Source organism: Poecile atricapillus, chromosome 4 (genome assembly GCF_030490865.1).
Source record: "Poecile atricapillus isolate bPoeAtr1 chromosome 4, bPoeAtr1.hap1, whole genome shotgun sequence".
In the NCBI taxonomy this organism is placed as follows: Eukaryota; Metazoa; Chordata; class Aves; order Passeriformes; family Paridae; genus Poecile; species Poecile atricapillus.
Window position 1 is genome coordinate 75,551,909 of NC_081252.1, and position 25,677 is coordinate 75,577,585.

The following is a 25,677-nucleotide window of genomic DNA, read 5'->3' on the forward strand; positions in this document are numbered from 1 at the left end:
CCTCAGCAGGAGCCCATTCCCATCTCGTTCGCAGCCCCAGGGTGAATTCCCTGGGGATCACTCAGAGCCCTGGGAAGGGCTGGACAAAGCTCCTGGGAATTCCGTGCCATTCCCAAAGGGGCTGTGTTTTGCTGGAGCATTCCCAGAGCTCCAGGTTCTGCTGGAGCATTCCCAAAGCTCCAGGTTCTGCTGGAGCATTCCCAAAGCTCCAGGTTCTGCTGGACCATTCCCAAAGCTCCAGGTTCTGCTGGACCATTCCCAAAGCTCCAGGTTCTGCTGGACCATTCCCAAAGCTCCAGGTTCTGCTGGACCATTCCCAAAGCTCCAGGTTCTGCTGGACCATTCCCAAAGCTCCAGGTTCTGCTGGACCATTCCCAAAGCTCCAGGTTTTGCTGGACCATTCCCAAATCTCCAGGTTTTGCTGGAGCATTCCCAAAGCTCCAGGTTCTGCTGGACCATTCCCAAATCTCCAGGTTTTGCTGGAGCATTCCCAAAGCTCCAGGTTCTGCTGGAGCATTCCCAAAGCTCCAGGTTCTGCTGGACCATTCCCAAAGCTCCAGGTTCTGCTGGAGCATTCCCAAAGCTCCAGGTTCTGCTGGACCATTCCCAAAGCTCCAGGTTCTGCTGGACCATTCCCAAAGCTCCAGGTCCTGCTGGACCAAAAGCCAAACTCGGAGCTCAGGGGCTCCTGGGGGGTGGCAGCAGCCGGAGTTTGGGGGCACAGCTGGGACCTCGGCACAGCATCCGGATTTTGGCAGCTCCAGGTGAGGACCTGGAGACTCTGAGCTGGCTCAGAGCACCTTGGCTCAGGAATGGGATGGGATTTGAGGTCCATTCCCACCCAAAACATTCCCTGACTCCACCCCTGTGGGACACTGGGAATGCTCCGGAAACTTCCTTGGGTTTCTCCACATCCCCAGAGTCCCAGGGCAGGAGCAGTGCCCAGCTGGAGAGCACGGAGAGATCAAACCCCTCCACGTTACCAAAAACACCCATGGAATTTTTAAGAGGAGGAATCTGGGAAAAGCCAGTCTGTTTAAAAGCTTTATGAGCAGCCACATCACGACGAGCTGCGGAATTTATCATCCTGGGCAGCAGCATCCCGATGGGAGCAATTCCCAAAGATTTTAGAGGCGATTCCATCAAAACTCAGAAATTGAGTTTATTGTGGGGTCAGTCTGAGCTGCCTCAGCCCCGGAGCCACCTGAGGGATCCTGGTGCTCCTGGGAGCAAATTCCCAGCCCTGAAATGAGAACCAGGAAAAATCACGGTGCCCAACCCAAAAATGCCAGTCCAGGCTCCTCTTTCCCAGCTAAAATCCCACAAACACAACGGCAATTCCTGACGGCTCAAAGGAAGGAGAAAGGAGCGCTCCTGCCTCAACCTGGCGCCTTCCCTTTGCCCAATTATTAATTATTAATTAATAATTCTATCACAGGGGTTGGAAGTTGTCCATGGCCAGGTTGGATTTGCTTTGGAGCACCCTGGGATGTGGAAGTTGTCCCTGCTCATGGCAGGAGGCTGGAACTGGATGATCTTTAAGACCTCTCCCAACCCAACCCATTCCATGATTGGAAGATGAAGGATTTATTTCCAACATCTCTGGGTTTGAACACATTTAAAAGGTCTGGAGCACACAAAAAAGCTGGGCTGGCACGTGGATTTGGGATGGCCAGGGAAGGTGGATCCACGGCTGGGATCCCCCAGGCCCTCGCCTGATGAATGAAATAAAAATAAAATAAAATAAAATAAAATAAAATAAAATAAAATAAAATAAAATAAAATAAAATAAAATAAAATAAAATAAAATAAAATAAAATAAAATAAAATAAAATAAAATAAAATAAAATAAAATAAAATAAAATAAAAAAATAAATAATAAAAAATTTCATGATGCTGAAATAAAAAAGGCCCTGATTGAGCAGTTTCATTCCTGAGGTCATCAAAGGGATGCCCATTAATTAATGGACTTCCTATGGAGTATAAATTCTCGACTCAGACTCAAAGGCGCAGAATTCCCGTTAAATAAACGGTGGGACCTTCCCAGAACGCCAGGAAACGGGGAATAAAAAGCTCCTTTATGACAATAAACACATTTTCGCTGCAGTTCTGTGATGTGGGAGGGAGCAGAGTGAAAGCACGAGGAAGGGCAGGGGAGCAGAACCTGCTGAGATCTGCACAAAGCCCTCAGCACCTCCCCAGATGTGTCCAGGACTTCCAGACGTTCCCGGTGGCTCCGGCTGCTTTTCCCATCCATCCCAGATCGCGTTTAACCTCAAGCTCCTGGCCTGACATTTCACTCCAGGAGCCACTTCAAAAACCCTTCCCAGCTCTCGGATCATTCCCATCTCCTCCCACTCCTTTTTCCCGTCCTTCCCATCACATCCCATCCCTGGCACCGCTCCAGGTGCGAGCAGGGGGTGACAGACGGTGACAAACCCTACAAAACGTCACCTCCCTCCCCTGGGCTTTCTCACACCTCATCTCCAGGGGAGAAAACCCAGAGGTCCCAAACTTCAAAGGTTGGACTTGATGATCTTGGAGGCCTTTCCAGGCCTGGATGGATCCGGGCTGGGGGGACGGGAGCGGCGGCTCGGGGCAGACGCTCGGGGAGGTTTTGTCTCAAAAAGCTTCCAGAGCAAACAGCAGCGGCAAGCGATGGAGCCCCTGCCCGGAGAGGGCTGCTCAGAGCTCTTAAAATAACACATTTCAGGGCCAAAGCTCCATGAAAAAATAGCGGAGCCTTCCAGAGCCGGCTGAGGCTTTCATCCGGCGCAAACACAGAATCTCCTCCCCGTTTTCCTCGAGGAGCTTCTCCAAGAGGTTACAGTGAGGATGCTGAGGGCAGAGCCCAGCAGAATTCCCGCTGCTCGTCCGGCTCCTCCTTGCCAGCAGGAAGGGGATGGCTGCGAACAGAAATTCTGGGAGTCTGGAAACCAGGGCACCTCTCCCATCCATCCCTTCTCCCGCGGGTTGTGGGAGCCTCTTCCCAAAATCCTGCAAGCCCAAGTCCCTTCCCATCTCTCCAGCCCCAAGGATGCATTTCCTCCCCTAAGACTTTAATATCCCAAGCAGACGAGCAGCAGGAGCGAAGATTAAGAAGGTCTCATTCCTAAATTCAGCTGGAAAATCAAATTCCTGCTTCCCAAACCTGCCCAGGAGCAGAAACCCCCATCCCATTATCCCCACCCCGCCGTGGAAATCCTCCCAGCCACCGCAGTGACCTTTCCAGAGGCTCTCCCGCCGCATCCAAGCCTGGAAAACTCCCATTTTTTAATAACCGGCCTTATTTTGACTTGTTAAGGCAAACCCCCGGAACGGGAGCTGGAAGCAGCGGGAAGTCCAGCTCCGAGGGCGCCTCTGGAAGTCCTGGGGCAGGATAAATCCCGGCTCCCGCTGAGCAGGAGCTTCCAGAGGCTCCCAGCCTTGGCACGGGCACAGCCAGCCCACGTGGCAGGGGACAAATCCCAGCCAGGGCTCCGTGACCTCTGGAAAAGGCGGAATGCTGCAATTCCCAGATTTGCTGGGGCTGCCCCTGGATCCCTGGGAATGCCCAAGGCTGGGTTGGGATGGATTTGGATCCACCTGGGACACTGGGAGCTGTCCCTGCCCATGGCAGGAGTGGGATGAGATGAACTTTCAGGTCACTCCCATTCCAAACCATTCCATGATTCCATGCAAACCACGCAGGAGTTGCTCCCCAGCTCTGTCCCCCCTCAGGATGAAGAACTGACCTCCTCCCGTTATTTCCAGGGAATTTTAGTGTCCCCCCATTCCAGGCTGCCCCCACTCGCCACCCCCATCCCTGAATTTGGGCAGGAGCAGCCAATCCCCACCATCCCCAGAGCCTGCCCGGGTTCTCCAGCTGGGAACACCGGGAGAAGGAGGAGGAGGAGGAGGAAGGGCTGGAATTGGTGAGGAAACACCAGGAGAAGCCACAGGATTCCCTGGGAGCGAGAGGTGGAGAAGGAACGGAGCCAGAGGAGCAGGAGGGATGGGAATGACGGGAAGAGAAGCGCTGTGGGTTGGGAAGGGATGGAAACAAAGGTCCAGAAGCTTCTCCAACCAGAAAAGGAAAAAAAGGTGCTAAAAAACGGGAATTTCTCCAAATTTTTCACCTAAACCCCACAGATGTGGCTGGATGCCCACATCCCTCCTCATCCATCAGCACAGAGCCAGGAGATTGGAATCCTCTCCTGGAATCCTGAACATGGAACTGGAAACCACCTCACACCTCCAGCCTGTGACGGAGGATTTACCCCTCAAATGGATAAAAATCCTTCAGGAGATAAAAAAGAGCAAATAATTCCAGAAACTGTTCCCTGCATTAAAGACACCACCAGGAAACGGAATTCCTGCTCCTCCCCAGCCACAGGGACCAAGGAAGGATCTTCCCAAAGCTCTGCCTCCACAAGGAGCTGAAGGAGAACTCCTGTAGGGAATTCTGCTGTAGGAATCGCTGCCTCAGGTAAATCCAACACCTGGAGCCCTCCCCTGCACATCTGGATGCACATCTGGACCAGGAGGGGTTTCTGCACCTTCAGGAAGTTTCATGTGAATTAAAAGTGTGCTGAACTCTCAGGTGCTCCTCCCCAAAGCTCCAATCCATGAGGGAAGGCTGGGTTTGCTTTCCCAGGAAACCAGGAAGGAGCTGGGAAAGGTAAAAAGGCGCTGAACTCCAGGGAATTAAATTAATTCATAAACTCCTCAGGCTGGGCTGTTTCAGAGGAAGGCTGGGGTTTGTAAGACACAAAGCTGAATTTGAAACTGAATTCAAAGACACAAAATTGAATTTGAAAGACAAAAACTGAATTTGGCTCTGCCCATAAACCCAAGAGCAGAATCCCACCAGCTCCTGGAGAATTCCAGCATTCCCAGGATCCATCTCCAGCGGGGAAGGATCTCAGGGCCACGGCAGGAACACCTCAGTGGAACAAACCCTCCTGGAGAGCAGCTCCAGCTCCGAAATCCCAATATTCAGTGGGAGTGGGAAAGGCAATTCCTGATTTAAGGCACATCCAGGGATGTTCAGTTCATCAGCTCATCCCTCCCAGACACATCCACCGGGAAAGGAAAAGGCAATGGAGGCACAAGGCAGGTTTGGGTGGGATTTAAAATCAGTTTAGGAGGTGAAATTAATGGAATTAATTTATTCATTAAAATAAATTAATAAATAATTACTTTTTTTTAAATGGAAATTAATGGAATTGCAGTGCACAAACTCTAATTCTGTTATCCCAAAACCAGGGAAAGAACCCAGTGTCTCCGGGTGTCCCAGCAGCACCAACTCCCTGTGCAGGGAAGTGGAAAATACGAGTGGAAAACGGGAATTCTGGGGAGTTACACCCCCACCTGCAACTCCCAGACTGCCAAGAAACCAAGGAAAACTCCAGCTGGGAGAACCCAACCACACACGGGATCCTCACTTCCCAACAACCTAAAATCCAGGATAAAACTCTGGGAGCAAACAGGGAAGGAACAACCATTCCTTACCTGCTAACAATTCCAAACTCAACCCCTGCACCTCGGCTTGGAAAAGCAGAACTTCCAGGGAAAGGAGTTCTCAAATCAGAAAATCAGAAAATCAGGAAATCAGAACCTCTTCCCAAAAAAACGTGCGATTCCCATCGAATCCCACCGATTCCTGTTGGAGTCTGAGATACAGACTGTGTGTCCTTGTTTCTAATACTTAGTTCTAGGATTCAAAGAAACACTGAATTTCCTATAATATGAAATTCATGAGCGTCTTTTCATGGTGATACATGAAAACAAATGCTAAAGTTAGATAGGAAAAGCGTAAATGTGTAGATTAGAAAGTTCTTTAAATCACTGGGTGAAAAAGTAGTTTAGAGAACAGGAGACAAGATGGAGAATTTAGGGTGTTGTCCCTTGTCCTTCTTTCTTCTTCATCTTCTTCTCCTTGGGGTTTTTGGGTGGAAAATGCCGCAGTGCAGCGCACAGGTGTTGGGTCATTGGGTCATTAAGAAAAATAATTTAGTTGGCATCTGTTAATTGAGTAAATGGACACATAAAAGACCTTGAAGAGGATCTTTGTGAGCCATTTTACCCCTTTTCTATCATAGTGCACACAGCTCCTTGTACCTTGTAATGCTGATAAGAAAAAAATAAACAACTGAGACCGAAGAAGACAAAACTGCCTCCCTCTCATCAATCTTCAGTTCAAAGGGAAAAAGAACCCAAATCCAAAAGTCCTTAATGAGACAACTTGGCATCTGTTAATTGGGTAAATGGACATATAGAAGACCTTGAAGAAGATCTTTTTTAGCCATTTTACCCCTTTCTATCATAGTGCACATAACTCCTTGTACCTTGTAATGCTGAGAAGAAAAAATAAACAACTGAGACCAAAACTGCCTCCCTCTCATCAATCTTCAAAGGGAAAAAGAACCCAAATCCAAAAGTCCTTAATAAGACAGATTCCCACCTGTTTCATGGCGGTCTCTCCGATCTTATCCGAGTGTTTGCGGATGCTCTCCAGGAAATCCTTGAGGTCGGACATGGAGAGCTCCTTGATCTCCTGGCGCAGGCGGGGGATGTTGTCCAGCATCACCTTGCAGAAGCGGTAGTGGCTCACCTGGGGCAGGAAGGTGTGCTCCAGGTGCTCCAGGGTTTTCAGGGCTGGGTAGTGCCTGTGGGATAGGAAAAGGTTCTAAAATCTTAGAAAATTCCGAGACTTAGAAGGAAAGTTGGATTTGGAAAGCCTTGGGAAAAGTAGGTCCTGAGAAATGTTGGAAATCTTGCTAAAGATCAGGTGAAACTGTACCTGTGTAATCAATATATGATAAATTATATAATTGTTAGATGTGATTAGATATAATTAATATAATTAGATATAATTAATAATTATAACATGGGGAACCATGTTAGGGGGCTGGGGGGGATCAGGAGAAATCCATGCTTGGGTAAAAACAATGCATACAATAGAATAATGCAAGTTTAATAATTAATATGTAAGTTGTATAAGGATAGAATATAAAATATGTTCAACTCAAAACCAAATTGGGTCAGATTTGGGTCTGTGCACCCCTGACACCCAGAGCTCTTCAATAAAGCACCTTCATATAATTATTCTGTGATTTTGTGTGTTCCTGAGCGCTCACAGCGGGAGCTCAGCGGCGTTCCCGGGATGCGGATCTGCTGGGAACGCTGAGCTGGCGCCTCCAAGCCCATCCCAGCGGCCTGGGGTGAAAATTCCTGAGGAAATCCCCGAGCTGGGAATGTCCCATGAATCCCACAGAGTGATGAGCAGTGCCTGAGTCGTTAGTTAATTAATTAATTAACAGCCACAGACCCTGCAAAGGCCCTGGAGGAGCAAGCTCAGCTCCCTTTCCCTGTGGATTCCAGGATCCAATCCCATTTTCCCCCTCCTAAACCCCATCACAAGCACTTCCCACCCATTTAAACACTGGATCCAAATCCCAGCAGATCCATTTCATTCCAAGCTCCTCCATGTCCAAACAACTCCCTTTCCCCATCCTAAAATCAATATTTTTTACATTTTGTACATTTAAGGATGCATGGATAAAGAATTCCTGTTCATCTTCGGCCGTGCCCGATCCAATCTGATCCTCCTTTCCTGCATAAAAGCAAATTTTGGATGCCAAATGGGAAATGGAGCTTGGAAATTTGTTTCTCCCAAATCCACTCCCATCTTTTCCCTGTGGGAAGTGGGGATCCATAGGATTTGCTGGAATAGGGAACCACCTAAAATTCCAGCACAGCTCTGGTCAAGACTAAAAAATAATTAAAATTGAACCACCCAGGAAGCATTAAGAGGGTTTAATAACATAATAAAAATATATATAATAAATAGGGTATTAATATTAATATTATTATATTATATTATATTATATTATATATTATATATTATATATATTATATTATATTATATTATATTATATTATATTATATTATATTATATTATATTATATTATATTATATTATATTATATTATATTATATTATATTATATTATATTATATTATTATAGTTGTTTTGTTGTTGTTACTATTAGTATTATTTCTATTATATATTATTAATATTAATACTTCTATTATTAATATTTCTATTATTTCTACCTATTGTAGATTTATATATTATTATTACTATTATTATTATTTCTATTATTATATATATTGTAGATTTATATATTATTACTATAATATATTATATTTTATACTTTATATATTACATATTAAATTATTTATTAACTTAATACAGGTTTAGAAATATATATTTATATACAAATATATATAATTTATATATAGTGTATATATAATAAATAAAACTATATAACTTATACATATTTAATTAATATATAATTATAATATAGAACTTATTATATTTAATATTTATAATAATTATATTTAATACTATATTTAACTAATTATATTTATTTTATTAATTAATTATATGTATTTTATAAAAATATTTATATTTGTGTATAAGTATATATTATTATGTATTTGAAATACAATAATTATGTCTTTATATTCTAATAATTATTACAATTAAAGTATTTTATGTGTTAGATAATAAAATAAACAGATTTATGATCAATAAATGTCATGTCAGTCACTCTGAGGGGGACTTCAGGGAATTTTAGCTGACACATCCATGGATAAATCCTGGGCACTTCCAGCTGGAATTCCAGAGGAGAAAATCTTTGGCCACAAGGAACAAATGAAGGCCACTGGAAAAGGCTGACATTTGTATTCCCACCTGGAATAATTCCTGCCTCAACTCCTGGGAATTCTTTCCCAACAACGATGGGAACCATTTGTGCCGAAATCCAACCCTCTGGAGAGAAGCTGGGAATGCTCAGGGATGGATCCAGGGGGAGCAGCACCCGCTGGGGTCGGTGTTCCAGGGAATTCCCGGCTCCTGTTCCTGCCACAAAGCCCTGGAGCAGCTCCCAGAGGGGAGCTCAGCTCTGTCCCAGCTCCACATCCCCGGGAAAAGCAGGATTTGGATCAAAACCTGTCTTGGGGTGATTTTCCAGATCCTGCTGGGGATTCCTCAGCCTGAGCAGGATCAACATTCCCAGTGAATTCATTTCTCATGGAGCATCCAGGAGAGCTGGAGAGGGACAGGAGCCAGGGAATGGCTTCCCAAGGGAAAGGGGAGATTGGGCTGGGATCTTGGCAAGGAATTCCTGCCTGGGATTCTGCAATTCCCAGATTTGCTGGGGCTGCCCCTGGATCCCTGGGAATGCCCAAGGCCAGGCTGGACATTGGGATTGGATCCAGCTGGGATAACGGGAGCTGTCCCTGTCCATGGATGGGGTGGGAATAGGAAGGGATTGAAGGTCACTTCCCACTCAAAGCATTCCAGGATTCTGGAGCCCCTCTGCTCTGGGAGAGCTGGGAATGTTCCCCTGGAGAAGGGCAAAATGCAGGGAATGCTGAGAGTCCCTGCAGGGGCTCCAGGAGAGCTGGAGAGGGACTGGGGCCAAGGGCTGCAGGGACAGGAGCCAGGGAATGGCTTCCCAAGGGAAAGGGGAGATTGGGCTGGGATCTTGGCAAGGAATTCCTGCCTGGGATTCTGCAATTCCCAGATTTGCTGGGGCTGCCCCTGGATCCCTGGGAATCCAGGTTTGATCCGCCTGGGATGTGCAGAGGTGCAGGTGGTGCCCTTTGGGCTCTCCTCCAGCCCAAACCATTCCAGGATTTCCTGGTTCCATTTCTCACTCAGAGCCAGGGGAAAACAAAAAGGTCTCCAGAGCCCTTCAGGGATCCCTGGAACCAGAAATCTTGGAGTTTCCCACCATTTTCCACACACCTCAGCCGTGGCAGAAAAGCTTTCCTGCCCCTTCCTTAAATTCTGGCAGAGAAATCCTCTCTGTCCAGCCTGATCATTCCTCTGGGAACAGCTCCTGGCCATGGATTCTCCATTTGGGAAATGCCTGATCTGGTTTGGAAACATCCCCAGATTCCTCCTGCCTGGGGAGTTTATTCCCCAAACCAACCAAACCAATCCCAAACCCACTCCTGATGTCAGGAACCAGCCCTGCCCATCCTGGAATGATCCAAGTTAACCTGGAGCAGACAAAGAACATGGAATATCTTGTGCTGTGTCTGCAGACATCAAATCCAGACTGAAAAAAAATGGGAAAAAAACAGCCAAGGCTCCCAATATTCCTTAAATGTGGCTTTCAGCATGGATTTGCTCCTAAATGAACCAATCCAAAAAGGGGAAGGAAAGAAGGGATGCAGTTCTCAGCTGCATCCCTGGAAATGGAGCAGCTTGTGGATTCCCTGCAGGAATTCCCAGGGATCAGCTCCAGCTCCCACCCCACATCTGCCCCGGGACATTTGGAGAGCCCATCCCTACCCTGGAGTGCCCTGGGAAGAGGCAGGAGCTCCTGGGAATCCCAGAGCAGGGCTGGGATTGCTTTTCCAGCCCTTTCCAGCAGCTGCTCCATGCCCGGTTTGGCACCCCCAGGGCTCCAAAATCACTCACACCAAGCAGGATTCCTGCCAAAATCCCGGATTTTCATCCCTCAGCATCCCAGCAGGTGCAGGGTGAGGAAATCCCTGGATTTGCAGCCCGGCATTCCCGAGGCACCAAGTGGTGAGGAATTATTTCTACAGCAAAAGAAGTTTTCTCCCCAATTTCAACCTGGAATGTTCCCCCCACATTCCCTGGAATCCCTGGAATGTCTCAGACACTTTGTGGTGTTCATGGAATAAAATTCAGTCGGTCACATGCGTTGGGTGCACCAAATTGAGCTTCCATAAAAAACCAAGGAATTCCATAAAAAACCTTAATTCCCAAAATCAGAACCTGCTGCCATCCCAATCCTCAGCTGTACCACAGGAAGCCAGGCAGGAAAAGCAGCCAAAAGCCAGGAATTTCACCTGGAAAGGCTGGCTTTGAACCACTGAGGTTCTCCTTAAATTATCCAGCACCAAACAATTCCTGGGATTCTTCCCATAAAACCCCTAAATGGTAAATCCAAATTTACCTCTTGGATTTCATCTGCTCCCGCAGCTTGCTGTACATCTCCAGCACTGGGAAAAGAAGGAAAACACAGCTCTGAGACAGGAGCAGGCAGCTGGGAATGCAAACAGCTCCAAAAAAAGAAGGGAAATCCTGGGAATTCCAGGCAGGAGCTGCCGTGAGGAGCGAGGGGAGGCGCTCACCGGGGAGACACAGCGTGAGTTTATCCACCGTGGCCGAGATGTTCCTCTGCTGCAGCCGGCACTGCCTCAGCTCCTCCATGGCCAGGATCAGCTGGAAAAACGGGAAAAGCTCCCTCAGGATCAGCCACAACAGCCCCTGTGTCCAGCCCAAACTCCCAGCAAGTGGAACTGCCCCGAATTCCCTGGATTTCAATGGAGGGAGCAGCGAAACCAAAGGCATCGAAGCAAGCACATCCTGTGGATTCCAAATTATTTCCCCATTTTAGGCATCTCTTCCCAAGTTTTCTGGTTCTCAAAGGGTTCCAAATCATTATTTCCCCATTTTAGGCATCTCTTCCCAAGTTTTCTGGTCCTCAAAAGGTTCCAAATCATTATTTCCCCGTTTTAGGCATCTCTTCCCAAGTTTTCTGGTCCTCAAAAGGTTCCAAATCGTTATTTCCCCGTTTTAGGCATCTCTTCCCAAGTTTTCTGGTCCTCAAAGGGTTCCAAATCATTATTTCCCCGTTTTAGGCATCTCTTCCCAAGTTTTCTGGTTCTCAAAGGCAGGATGTGGCCTCTTGCTCCCAGGGGATTCTCCTCATCCCAAAGTTAACAGGGATTTGTCAGGGCTGAGGCTCCAGGAGAAAATCCTGGGATTGGGACAAGGGAAAACCAAGGATACAAGGAGGGAATTCTCACATCCCAAAATTAACAGGGATTTCTCAGCACTGAGGCTCCAGGAAAGAATCCTGGGATGTGTAAAAGGGAAAACCAAGGATACAAGGCCAGGCTGGACAGGGAATTCTCCTCATCCCAAAGTTAGCAGGGATTTGTCAGGGCTGAGGCTCCAGGAGAAAATCTTGGGATGTGGAAAAGGGAAAACCAAGGATACAAGGAGGGAATTCTCACATCCCAAAATTAACAGGGATTTCTCAGCACTGAGGCTCCAGGAAAAAATCCTGGGATGTGGACAAGGGAAAACCAAGGATACAAGGCCAGGCTGGACAGGGAATTCTCCCTCCCATCCCAATCCAGGCTGTAATTCCAGGACTGGATCCATCACTTACTTCTTTCCCTTCATTCTGCAGCTTCCGGTTGGTGTCCGTCACTTGGTTCTGTGGGAATATTGGGAAAAGCACAAAGCACATCCCATAAATCAGGACAATGTTCTTCCCACCAAAACAAACTGGCCATAAACACCATCCCTCCCCACGGCTCCCAATCCATGGAAAAGCTGTTTATGGCTGATTTAACAGCTGCTGCCACGGGGGGACAAATCCAGGGATTTTCCTCTTTGCCACTGGAGAAAAGGGAAAGGCAACAGGAAGCCTCAAGATGCTGGAATTCTCATGGATCCAGTTTGGAAAACTCCAGTGAGTGGGGGAAGAATTAATTCCCTTCCCCATCACCAAATAAATTCCATTTAGGTTTTAACTCCTTCATCTCCCAGCAGGAAAGGATCCCTTTACCAGGAGTTTTCCCTAGAAAGAATTATTTCTATTTATAGAACTCCTTATAAAACTTCCTTTGGGATCTTCATCTCCCTCTGGATGGATCCCTGCTCCTGCTCAGTGCAAGGTATTTTTATATACCTGGGATAAAGATTGTCTGGATTATCCTGCCCAGGGAAAATTTCCCACTTGGCAAAGCTGAGGATTCCCTGGAGTGGGCAGAGCCAGATGGACCCACGGGAGAACAAAGGGAATTTGGGGCCCATCAGGATGGAAAATCAGGAGTTTTCCCATTCTTCAGCCAAGGAGTGGGAAGAGGATTCTGGGAATCCTCCTGAGTTCAGGCAGGGAAGGATTGCAAACCCTGGGAGAGCTGGAAAAACCAAACCAAACTTCTAGGAAAACATTCCCAGCTCCAGATCTCCATCAACGCAGCCAATTCCCAAGGGAATTCCAGCAGGACTGGGTGCTGAGATTTCACATCACTCCGAGGTTTCCATGCCATAAATCCCCATTTTTCCCCAAAATCTCCTTCTGCAGCTCCCAAAGCTGGAAATGTTCATTTCCAGGCTCGTCCCTGTGAGAGACCCCGCTCTGATCCAGCCTCTCCCCACAGCGGGAGCTGGGGCTGCATTCCTGCCCCGTTCCAGGAACAAATCCCTGCCTGTTTTCCAGAGCTCTGCTCCTTCTGGAAGCTGAACCTTTCCCAGAGCTTGGAAAACACCGTGAGCTGGGAGACAGAGCCCTGAAAGGACTCCCAGGAGTGGGAGATCTCACAAATCCAGCCCTGAGCTTTGCTCCCTTTGGAATAACGGGTGGGAAGGAGGAATTTTGAATGGATTTCACCCAGGGAAGGAACGGCACGTGGGGCTCTGCTGTCCTCCAGCAGGATGGGGATGGAGGAGCTCCAAGGGGGACTGGGAAGGTGAAACCATCCTGGAGCAGAAATCCAGCATGGAGCAGCTGAGGGAGCTGGGAAGGGGCTGGAGAATTCCTGAGGGAGCTGGGAAGGGGCTGGAGAATTCCTGAGGGAGCTGGGAAGGGGCTGGAGAATTCCTGAGGGAGCTGGGAAGGGGCTGGAGAATTCCTGAGGGAGCTGGGAAGGGGCTCAGGCTGGAGCAAAGGAGGCTCAGGGGGAATTTCTGGCTCTGCACAAGTCCCTGAATTCTTGGAGCCAGGTGGGATTTGGGATCTGCTCCCAGAGAACAGGGACAGGAGGAGAGGGAACGGCCTCAGGGGAGGCTCAGGATGGAAATTGGGAATATTCCTACATGGAAAGGGTGACCAGCATTGGAAAGGGCTGCCCAAAGAGGCAGTGGAGTCTCCATCCCTGGAAAAAAAGGCTCAAAACCCCGTGGATGTGGCACTTGGGAATGTGGTTTAGCGGGAACACGGTGGTGGCTGCACTTAAAGATCCTGAACAACTTCTCCAACCTTAACAATTCCATGATGCCACAATCTCTGTCCTCTCTGAGCTCCCCAGCTCAGACAGAAGGGGAATTTTGGGGTCATCCACATAAAACTGATTCAGGATCCAATTTTTTTCCCTGTTGGAAAAGATCCTGGGCAACCCCGATGTCCCCCCTGCTGCAGCTTCCAGCAGCGAAACCATCCAACCTCACAGCTTAATTCCCACCCCAGCCATGGTGCTTTTTCAACTTCCCAGGATGGAAGAAAGGAGTTATCCAGGATTTCCCCTCCAGCATCTGCATCCCATCTCTCCCCCTGCTGCAGTAGCTCCGGCTCTCCTGGCTCCCTGCCCTCCCCAAAACCTGCTCATTTCCTTCATGATGTATGGAGCTTTTACGAGCAGGAGCTCAGCATCTCTTCCAAAGATTATTTGATTTGCTCAGATCCCGAAAATCCCACCAGGAAAAAGGAATCCGTGTCGGGTAATTTAAAACCTCTCCTAAAATAACGCCGAGGCCGGAGGAACTCGCTGTTAAAATTACACAGCAATCCCAGCTCCAGGGAAAAGCGAGGATGGAGCGGATCCCCGCACGCTCCCGGTTTTTGGGGGGCAGGGGGTGGTGTTTGGGATTGTTCCTGGAGTCTCCAGGCCTGGATGGAAACAGGGATGATTATTTACACAGACCCCGTGTAGCTAAGCTGGGCTTTGCAGAGCTGGGCTTTTTCCCAGAGGGGGACAGGACAGGCAGGGGAGGGATGAGGCACCGGGAGCACTCCAGGGATTTGCGGGATGGCCAAGCTGTTCCTTCATCCACAGCCCCGGAAAAGGGGGCTCAGCCAGTCCTTGGGATCATTCCAGAGGGGCAGAGGGAGCTGGAGAGGAATCCTGGGAATGGAGCCGGCTCTGGATCCATCCCTGTCCCTCCCAGCGAAGGGCGAGGGAAGGGACAGCGACCGGAGCCATCCTCCACGCTGCAAACTCAGGAATTCCCAGGAATTGCTCCTGGCTCTCTTCCCTACACATGAGGGAAAAATTCCTTCACCAAAAGTGCCTGTCCAGCCCTGGCAGGAGGGGACTTCCCATTCCTGAGGGATTTGTGGCACTTGGGGACGTGGAGCAGCCACCGCTGGCCTGGGCAGGGCTGGGAATGGTTGGGCTCCATGGGATTTTCCAACCTGAACAACTCTGGGATTCTGTGAAATTAAGAAGGAACAATCTCTGGTTTATGATTGACAGGTCAAAAAGGTGGGGAATTAAAAAGGACTTTGTGGCCTGAGATTCCTGGAGAAGGAAGGACAGCCTCGACTGGGATAAAAATCCATCAGGAATGACACAATTGTATGAGAGAATCATGGAATGGGATGGGTTGGGTTGGGTTGGGGGTGACCTTAAATCCCATCCCATTCCATCCCATCCCATCCATGGGCAGGGACACTCCCACTGTCCCAGCTGGATCCAATCCCAATGTCCAACCTGGCCTTGGGCACTGCCAGGGATCCAGGGGCAGCCCCAGCAAATCTGGGAATTCCAGCCCAGCCCCTCCTCACCCTCCCAGCCAGGAATTCCTTCCCAAGATCCCATCATTCTGTCCATGGCATGAATATAACTCTGCTGAGCCACAGCAGGGAAGCTCCTTTGCAAAAAATCACAGAATCCCAAAATCATCACGGCTGGAAAAGCTCATCCAGCCCAACCATCCCCAGCCCTGCCAGGGCCAGCGCTGCCCCTGTCCCCAAGGGCCACATCCAGGGGCTTTGGGATCCTCCAGGGATGGGAATTCCCAACCTCCCTGGGCACTTCCAGATTCCTTTCCATGTAGGAATATTCCAAATATCCACCCTGAGCTGCCCTGAGGCCGTTCCCTCTCCTCCTGTCCCTGTTCCCTGCGAGCAGATCCCAAATCCCCCCCGGCTGTCCCCTCCTGCCAGGGACTTGTGCAGAGCCAGAAATTCCCCCTGAGCCTCCTTTGCTCCAGCCTGAGCCCCTTCCCAGCTCCCTCAGGAATTCTCCAGCCCCTTCCCAGCTCCCTCAGGAATTCTCCAGCCCCTTCCCAGCTCCCTCAGGAATAGACTATATTCTGTGTTATATCTATATATATCCTGTATGTTATAGAATATACTCTGTGTTATATCTATAGATTCTGTTATAGAACATATTCAATGTTATATCTATATATTCTATATGTTATAGACTATATTCTGTGTTATATCTATATATCCTGTATGTTATAGGATATCATCCATGTTATATCTATATATCTATTCTGTATTTTATAGGATATATTCCATGTTATATTGATATATTCTATGTTATAGACAATATTCTGTGTTATATATCCTATATGTTATAGAATATATTCCATGTTATATTCTATATGTTATAGAACATACTCTGTGTTATATCGATATATTCTATGTTATAGAACATATTCCATGTTATATCTATATATCCTGTATGTTATAGACTATATTCTGTGTTATATCTATATATCCTGTGTGTTATAGGATATAGTCCATGTTATATCTATATATATTCTGTATGTTATAGGATGTATTCCATGTTATATTCTATATGCTATAAAACATACTCTATGTTATATCAATATATTCTATATGTTATAGACTATATTCTGTGTTATAGCTATATATACTGTATGTTATAGAATATACTGTGTTATATCGATATATTCTATATGTTAGAGACCATATTCTGTGTTATATCTATATATTCTATATGTTATAGGATATATTCCATGTTATATTCTATATGTTATAGAACATACTCTGTGTTATATCGATATATTCTCTATGTGATAGAACACATTCCATGTTATATCAATATATTCTATATGTTATAGACTATATTCTGTGTTATATCTCTATATCCTATATGTTATATCATAGAACATTCTGTTATATCTTCATGTCCTATATGTTATAGAATATATTGTGTTACAGCTATAGATCCTATGTTATAGAATATACTCTAATATATATGCTATATGTTATAGAATATATTCTATATATTCTATATGTTACAGGATATATTCTGTGTTATATCTCTATATCCTGTATGTTGCAGACTGTATTCTATATCACATCTCTATATCCCATATGTTACAGAATCTATACTGTTCTATATCTCTGTATCCCATATGTTACAGACTATATCCCATCTCTATATCCCATATGTCACAGACTATATTCTATAATCCATCTCTATATCCCATACATTACAGACTATATTCCATATCCCATCTCCATATCCCATGTTACAGACTATATTATGTTCTATATCTCTATATCCCATATGTCACGGACTATATTCTGTATCTATATATTCTGTATGTTACAAACTATATTCCATATCTCTATATCCCATGTTATAGACTATATTCTATATCCCATCTCCATGTCCCATATGTCACACATTATATTCTATATCTCTATATCCCATGTTACAGACTATATCCCATCTCTTTATCCCATACATTACAGATTATATTCTATATCTTTCTATCCCATATGTCACAGACTATATTCTATATCCCTTCTCCATATCCCATACATTACAGACTATATTCTGTTCTATATCTCTATATCCCATATGTCACAGACTATATTCTGTATCTATATATTCTATATGTTACAAACGATATTCCATATCTCTATATCCCATATGTTATAGACTATATTCTATATCCCCTCTCTATATCCCATACATTACAGACTATATTCTATATCCCATCTCCATATCCCATACATTACAGACTATATTCTATATCCCATCTCCATATCCCATATGTTATAGTCTATATTCTATACCATATCTCTATATCCCATATGTCACAGAATATATTCTATTTCCCATCTCCATATCCCATACATTACAGACTATATTCCATATCCCATCTCTATATCCCATACATTACAGACTATATTCTATATCCCATCTCCATATCCCATATGTTATAGTCTATATTCTATACCATATCTCTATATCCCATATGTCACAGAATATATTCTATTTCCCATCTCCATATCCCATACATTACAGACTATATTCCATATCCCATCTCCATATCCCATGTTACAGACTATATTATGTTCTATATCTCTATATCCCATATGTCACGGACTATATTCTGTATCTATATATTCTGTATGTTACAAACTATATTCCATATCTCTATATCCCATGTTATAGACTATATTCTATATCCCATCTCCATGTCCCATATGTCACACATTATATTCTATATCTCTATATCCCATGTTACAGACTATATCCCATCTCTTTATCCCATACATTACAGATTATATTCTATATCTTTCTATCCCATATGTCACAGACTATATTCTATATCCCTTCTCCATATCCCATACATTACAGACTATATTCTGTTCTATATCTCTATATCCCATATGTCACAGACTATATTCTGTATCTATATATTCTATATGTTACAAACTATATTCCATATCTCTATATCCCATATGTTAGACTATATTCTATATCCCATCTCTATATCCCATACATTACAGACTATATTCTATATCCATTCTCCATATCCCATACATTACAGACTATATTCAATATCTCTATATCCCATACATTACAGACTATATTCCATATCCCCTCTCTATATCCCATACATTACAGACTATATTCCATATCTCTATATCCCATACATTACAGACTATATTCCATATCTCTATATCCCATACATTCCAGACTATATTCTATATCCCATCTCCATATGCCATGTTTCAGACTATATTCCATATCCCTATATCCCATACATTACAGACTATATTCCATATCTTCATAACCCATACATTACAGACTATATTCCATATCTCCATATCCCATACATTACAGACTATATTCTATATCCCATCTCCATATCCCATACATTACAGACTATATTCCATATCCCATCCCATATCCCAAATTCCCTTCACAGCCCGCGGAGCAGTGCCAGGAGCACGCGAGAGGCGCGGGAGGCGCGGGAGGAGCAGGGAGGGCCCCGCTGCCAGCGCCGCTTCCTCGCGGCTTCAAAGCGCAGCCCCGGGGAGAAGAGCCCGAGATCAAATGGAGGAAGAAGGGCTGGGAGCAAAGCCACGCTCAGCGCTCGATCCACGGCCGATTCCCCGGGGAAAGCCTCACAAAGAGCTTCCAGAAAGGACTTGCCGGGGACGTTTTCGCCATGTGCTGTTTTATGGATCGCGTCGGCACGGAAATCAAGGGAGATCCTGAGGGGACAGGGATGGACTTCACAGTGAGCCACCAACAAAGGGGTTGGGGCAGAATGGGAACCAGCTCCGAGCAAACAAACAATGTGCAATTCTTGGCTGGAAACAACGGCTTGGAAAAATTGGGAAAAGGAAAAAAAAAAAAAGAAGGGAAAAAAGAACTTATTTCATGGTAATTCCAATGGATTCATCCTGCCACGAATTGCTGGATGGATTCTCCTCAGGAAGGTGTTCCTGAGAGGACTTTTTGGGGTAGAGATTGGGATGTGTAAAGTAGGAATCCTGCTGGAAATGCCCCAGGTAGCTTTAAATCAGTGAACAAAGGTGTTAAAAGCAGCAGTCAGCACCTTGACTTCCAATTCTTCCCTTTTTTCCAGAAAATTCGCTTTTTCTGACAGATTTCATGATTTAGAACTTCGGCTTTTCCAGTGCACACGGAATGGTCTCCCACACTCCTGAACACCAGGAAAGTCCTTGATTCCCAGGAAGGTCCTTCCCAATTCCCAGGAAGGTCCTTCCCGACAGGACAGGCTCCACTCTGCCACAAAATCTCCCTGTGCTGCTCCCTGGGGACATCCCACAACATTTTGGGAGCCGCACGACTCAGCCCCTCTCTCCGAGCGACTCCTCTGGGAGGTTTTTTGGGATTTTCAAGCCCGGTCCCGCCTTGTTCCGGCAGGAAGGAACAGCCCAGCCGCCACGGTTGGATTTAGGGAGGAAAACCAGGAAGGTTTTGACCCTCTTGTGCTCCCCAAATCTGGAATATTTGTATTTTATGGAAGCTTGAACCCCAATCCCACCTGACCCCAAACACCTCCAACCTCCTGCTCCCTTTTCCCGAAGCTTTCCAGTTTCCTTCCAGCCCCTTTTCCACATTCTCATCCTACAAATGGCTTTTTCCACCCATTACTGAACACTTTTCCAAGAGCTGGGTAAATCCCACCTTTTCCTCATCTTTCTGCACAGTTTTAAAGGCCACGAGACTTATTTTAGCCCAAGAAACTGGGATGAGATCCATGAGGAAAAGCACTTTTCCTAATGAAAACAAGCTTTAAGTTTCTCGGTGCTTTTAATGCACCACTCTGGTCCAGTTTGGCCAAATAATTATCAAATTTTCAATGGCCGACCCATTTCTCCAGGAAGAATATAAAATAAATATTTCTAATATATAATAAATATTCTATTTTTTTTTTTTTTTTTAAGTAGAAAAATTCCAGATAAAAGAAGATTGATGTGATTCCAGAAAATCCCAGAGATGGAGCCACCTGAAAAGAGCTGCTCAGGGCAGCGTCAGGGCAGGATTTTCTCTCACCTTGAGTTTCTGGGCTTCCCCCCGGACTTTGAGGAGCTCAGTGATGGAATCCACGAAGCCCTGGTAGTGGAAGTTGCACATCTTCTCGATCTCGCGGTCGTGGTTGCGGATCCGCGCCTCCAGCTTCTCCATGAAGCGCCCGTGCTCCTCACCATCGTACACGGACCTGCAGGGACACGCCAGCTCAGCCCTGCCAGCTCCATCTCCAGGAAAAACAGGGGCAACAGCCCAAATCTGACCCCAAAATCGCCCTCCTGGGATGGAGGGACAGGGCGTAAACCAGGGACCAAATGGGGCTTAAAAATGTTTCTATTCCAAGGTTTCTCCTTTTTCCACCATTTTGTGTTCCCTGAGAAACCAGAACAGCCCAAACCAACCCCAAAATGTTTCTATCCCAACCTTTTTTTCCTTTTTCCACCATTTCATGTTCTATGAGAAACAAGAACAGCTCAAACCAACCCCAAAATGTTTCTATCCCAACCTTTTTTTCCTTTTTCCACCATTTTGTGTTCCATGAGAAACCAGAACAGTCCAGGAGGACCTGAAATGTTCCTATTCCAGTCATTTTTGTCTTTTCCACCATTTTGTGTTCCCTGAGAAACAAGAACAGCTCAAACCAACCCCAAAATGTTTCTATTCCAACCTTGTTTTCCTTTTTCCACCATTTTGTGTTCCATGAGAAACCAGAACAGCTCAAACCAACCCCAAAATGTTTCTATTCCAACCTTTTTTTCCTTTTTCCACCAATTTCATGTTCCCTGAGAGAAACATGAAATTGTTTCTTGTCCTTGATCAGAACAGGTCAGGAGGACCTGAAATGTTTCTATTCCAAGGCTTCTTTTCCTTTTTCCACCATTTTGTGTTCCCTGAGAAACCAGAACAGCCCAAACCAGGCCTGAAATCTTTCTATTCCAATGTTTTTTTCCTTTCCCACCATTTGGTGTTCCCTGAGAACCCAGAACAACCCAAGAGGACTTGAAATGTTTCTATTCCAAATATTTCTTTCTTTTTCCACCAATTTTGGTGTTCCCTGAGAGACAAACCAAGCCCAAAATGTTTCTATTCCAAGTCTCCCTTTCCTTTCTCCACCAATTTCACGTTCCCTGAGAGAAACATGAAATTGTTTCTTGTCCTTGACCAGAACAAGCCAGGAGGACCTGAAATGTTTCTATTCCAAATTTTTTTTATTTTCTTTTTCCACCATTTTGGTGCTCCCTGAGAAACCAGAACAACCCAAGAGGACTTGAAATGTTTCTATTCCAACCTTTCTTCTTTTTTCCACCCGTTTCATGTTCCCTGAGAGAAACATGAAATTGTTTCTTGTCCTTGACCAGAACAACCCAAGAGGACTTGAAATGTTTCTATTCCAAACATTTCTTTCTTTTTCCACCATTTTGGTGCTCCCTGAGAGACAAACCAAGCCCAGAACATTTCTATTACAACCTTTTTTTCCTTTTCCCACTATTTGGTGTTCCCTGAGAAACCAGAACAGCCCAAACCAAGCCCAAAATGTTTCTATCCCAACCTTTCTTCTTTTTTCCACCAATTTTGGTGTTCCTCAGAGACAAACCAAGCCCAAAATGTTTCTATTCCAAGTCTTCCTTTCTTTTTTTCACCCATTTCATGGTCCCTGAGAGAAACATGAAATTGTTTCTTGTCCTTGACCAGAACCCAAGAATATTTGAAATATTTCTATTCCAGACATTTCTTCTTTTTTCCACCATTTTGGTGTTCCCTGAGAAACCAGAACAGCCCAAACCGAGCCCAAACTGTTTCTATTCCAACTTTTTTTCCTTTTCCCACCATTTTGGTGTTCCCTGAGAGACAAACCAAGCCCAAAATGTTTCTATTCCAACCTTTTTTTTTCCTTTTTCCACCACTTGGTGTTCTCTGAGAGACCAGACCAGGCCAGGAGCACCTCAAACAAAGATTTTATCTTGGAGCCAACTCTGATCCCCCTCCAGAAATTCCAGAAATTTCCCTCCTGGAAAATCCCCTGGATGTTCTTTGGGCTCCAAGGGTAAAAGGGACAATGGAAACCAGGATCTCCACAGCTGCCAAAATCCCATCCCAAATTTTCCCTTCTCATCCCAAATTTTTCCAGCAGTTTTAACCCTGTTGATAAAAGACAACAGAGCTGGTGGGGCCACCTCAGCCCAAGACCTCCACACCCAGAAACCTGGAATTCCACCTTGGAATTCCAGGATTGTTTGGATTGAAAGGATCTTAAATCCCACCCCATCCATGGGCTGGTGGATCCCAGGTGGATCCAAGCCCCAGTGTCCAGCCTGGGACTGCCAGGGATCCAGGGGCAGCCACAGCAAATCTGGGAATTCCAGACAGGAATTCCTTCCCAAGATCCTATCTCTCCCCGCCCTCCTTCAGCTTAAAACCAAATCCAAAGGATGGAAGTTAAAACCGAATTTCTGTCCTTCAAATGCTTCCCTAAAAAGCAGAGGGACCAAGGAACACTCCAGGAATTCCAGGGTTGTTTTCCTGGTTTTTTTTTTACAGCAAATACAGATATTTTTAATGGATTGTGGCAATCCCACCCTTGGCCCTGCCTTTGGGAAGTTCTGGCTCCTAAACCTGGGATTGAGAATTCCCTCCCAATCCAGGAGTTACGTTTGGAGTGAGGTTTATGGAGCTGAGCTTGTGTCGGGTATTTGGGACAAATTTGGGACAGAGCGGATTCCAGGCAGCCTTTGGAGAGAAAAGATGGGAATGGCCAGAGAGGAAAGATGGGAATGATCAGAGAGGAAAGATGGGAATGACCAGAAAAGATGGGAATGACCAGAGAGGAAAGATGGGAATGATCAGAAAGAAAAGATGGGAATGACCAGAGAGGAAAGGTGGAAATGATCTGAGAAGAAAGATGGTAATGACCAAAGAGAAAAGATGGGAATGACCAGAGAGCAAAAATGGGAATAATCAGAGAGAAAAGGTGGGAATGGCCAGAGAGGAAAGATGGGAATGACCAGAGAGGAAAAACGGGAATGACCAGAGAGGAAAGATGGGAATGATCAGAGAGGAAAGATGGGAATGATCTGAGAAGAAAGATGGGAATGACCAAAAAGAAAAGATGGGAATGACCAGAGAGGAACAATGGGAATGACCAGAAAAGATGGGAATGATCTGAGGGGAAAAATGGGAATGACAGACCTGACCAAGCTGTAAGAATAAAATAATTAAAAATCATTAATCCCAGCAGTGAGCAGCAACATCCCAGGAAGATTCACAACTCCAGGAATCCAGGAGGACACAGGAAATCCTTTTCCTGCAGTGGGATCTGCGCTCCCTTTGGAGAATCCCATCCCTGCAAGACCTCCAAGAAACAGGGAAAAATACCAAGACAGAGCTGAAGGCTGGAGAAAATCCATTTAATTCTTATTCTTTCAGGCCATTTCAATTCTGCAGGTTCAGTAAAAGATTCTCAGTGGCAAAACAAAAACGCCAGAACTTTCAAACCTCTTTAAATTCAGTGTAAAAGAGCCGAGAGCAGGTGAGGGGGAGGATATTTCCTTCTCCTGCTTGATCTGAAGGGATAAAACCTCCTCAGATTCCAGGAGAGGCACCACTGGAGCGATGCTGGAGGATCTTCCTTAAAGTTTTGTGGAGTTTTGGCTGCTGAAATGTGAAATTTGGAGCCCGAGTGCCACCTAGTGCTGCAGGGTCTCTTAGCAGGGTCACATCAGCGACTCCCTAAGGATTCTCAGTTCAAAGATGAGAATTCCAAGAAAAAAAATAAAGGTGGATAAGTTGTGCTTCCATTCAGGGATAAACTGAAACAACAAAAACCCCACAGCAGCAACGATGTGTTTGTGTTTAAAGGCAAAATTGGGATTTACATCTGACAATGGGGGGAAAAAAAAACATCTCAGAATTATTTCAAAATGTCCAGGGAAAATTCCTTTGGGAGGTGGAAAAGCTGAGGAATAAATGTCTGGTGATGAAAAACCCTTTGGTTATTAGAAATTCAATTATTTTATTGCTTTTTAGCCAAACTTCAGTGTGGAAAAAATAAAAGTTTGGTGTCAGATAGGAAGGAAACACCAGCATACAATGGGAAGCGTTTCCCATCTCAGCTCCCTTGCTCCTCCAGGATCCCTTTTCCAGGGAAATCCATACCTGGACTTTCCTTCTGAGCTCTCCCAATCCTCCAGGATCCCTTTTCCAGGGAAATCCATACCTGGACTTTTCCTTCTGAGCTTTCCTGCTCCTCCAGGATCCCTTTTCCAGGAAATTCCATACCTGGATTTTCCCTTCTAAGCTCTCCTGCTCTTCCAGAGTCCCTTTTCCTGGAAATTCCAGCCCTGGATTTTCCCTTCTAAGCTCTCCTGTTCCTCCAAGGTCCCTTTTCCTGGAAATTCCAGCCCTGGATTTTCCCTTCTGAGCTTTCCTGCTCCTCCAGGGTCTGTTTTCCTGGAAATTCCAGCCCTGGACTTTTCCTTCTGAGCTCTCCCAATCCTTCAGAGTCCCTTTTCCTGGAAATTCCAGCCCTGGATTTTCCCTTCTAAGCTCTCCTGCTCCTCCAGGGTCCCTTTTCCAAGGAAATCCACACCTGGACTTTTCTTCTGTGCTCTCCCAATCCTTCAGAGTCCCTTTTCCAGGAAATTCCAGCCCTGGATTTTCCCTTCTGAGCTTTCCTGCTCTTCCAGGGTCCCTCTTCCATCTCCCTCCAGAAGAGAGAAGGGGAGCAGCCAGGCCAGCCCCCATGGATGGACATTCCAGCACTTTGGGATGCTTCATCCTCCCCCAGGAGAACCCAGCGAGCCCGTGGTGACTCTCAGCTCCAAACACTCCACATCACACCTCAGCCTGATGAAAGAACAAACACCCCAAAACACCCCAAAACCCCAAATTCCACCGTCAGCACCTTCCCACCCCGCTGCTGGTACAGACCCAACTCCCTCAGCTGCCATCAGGGTTGGGAAATCCTCCTGGAGATCCCAAATCCTGCACACGGGAGCGGTGTCACCCCCCTGGAGCTGCCAGGCCTCTCCAGATCCGCTCCTGGGCACCTCTGCCCAACATTCCTCATGGATTTCCCATCCTGGGATCTTCCCTTTTCCTGCCCCACATCTCTGGGATCACCCTGCATCTCC

The 25,677-nt window shown here is 45.8% G+C and overlaps 1 protein-coding gene across 4 annotated transcripts in view; it reads right to left on the reverse strand.

The window, feature by feature from the left end:
* EXOC6B (exocyst complex component 6B) overlaps positions 1-25,677 on the reverse strand; it is a 282,178-nt gene that overhangs the window by 216,564 nt on the left and 39,937 nt on the right. For all 4 annotated transcript variants that reach the window (XM_058837776.1, XM_058837775.1, XM_058837778.1 and 1 more), the window contains exons 2-6: positions 20,573-20,738; positions 12,211-12,258; positions 11,165-11,255; positions 10,987-11,032; positions 6,446-6,650 (exon numbers count right to left, since the gene is read on the reverse strand). In XM_058837776.1, coding sequence (XP_058693759.1) covers positions 6,446-6,650; positions 10,987-11,032; positions 11,165-11,255; positions 12,211-12,258; positions 20,573-20,738 — 556 coding nt within the window. The remainder of the gene's footprint in view (positions 1-6,445; positions 6,651-10,986; positions 11,033-11,164; positions 11,256-12,210; positions 12,259-20,572; positions 20,739-25,677) is intronic.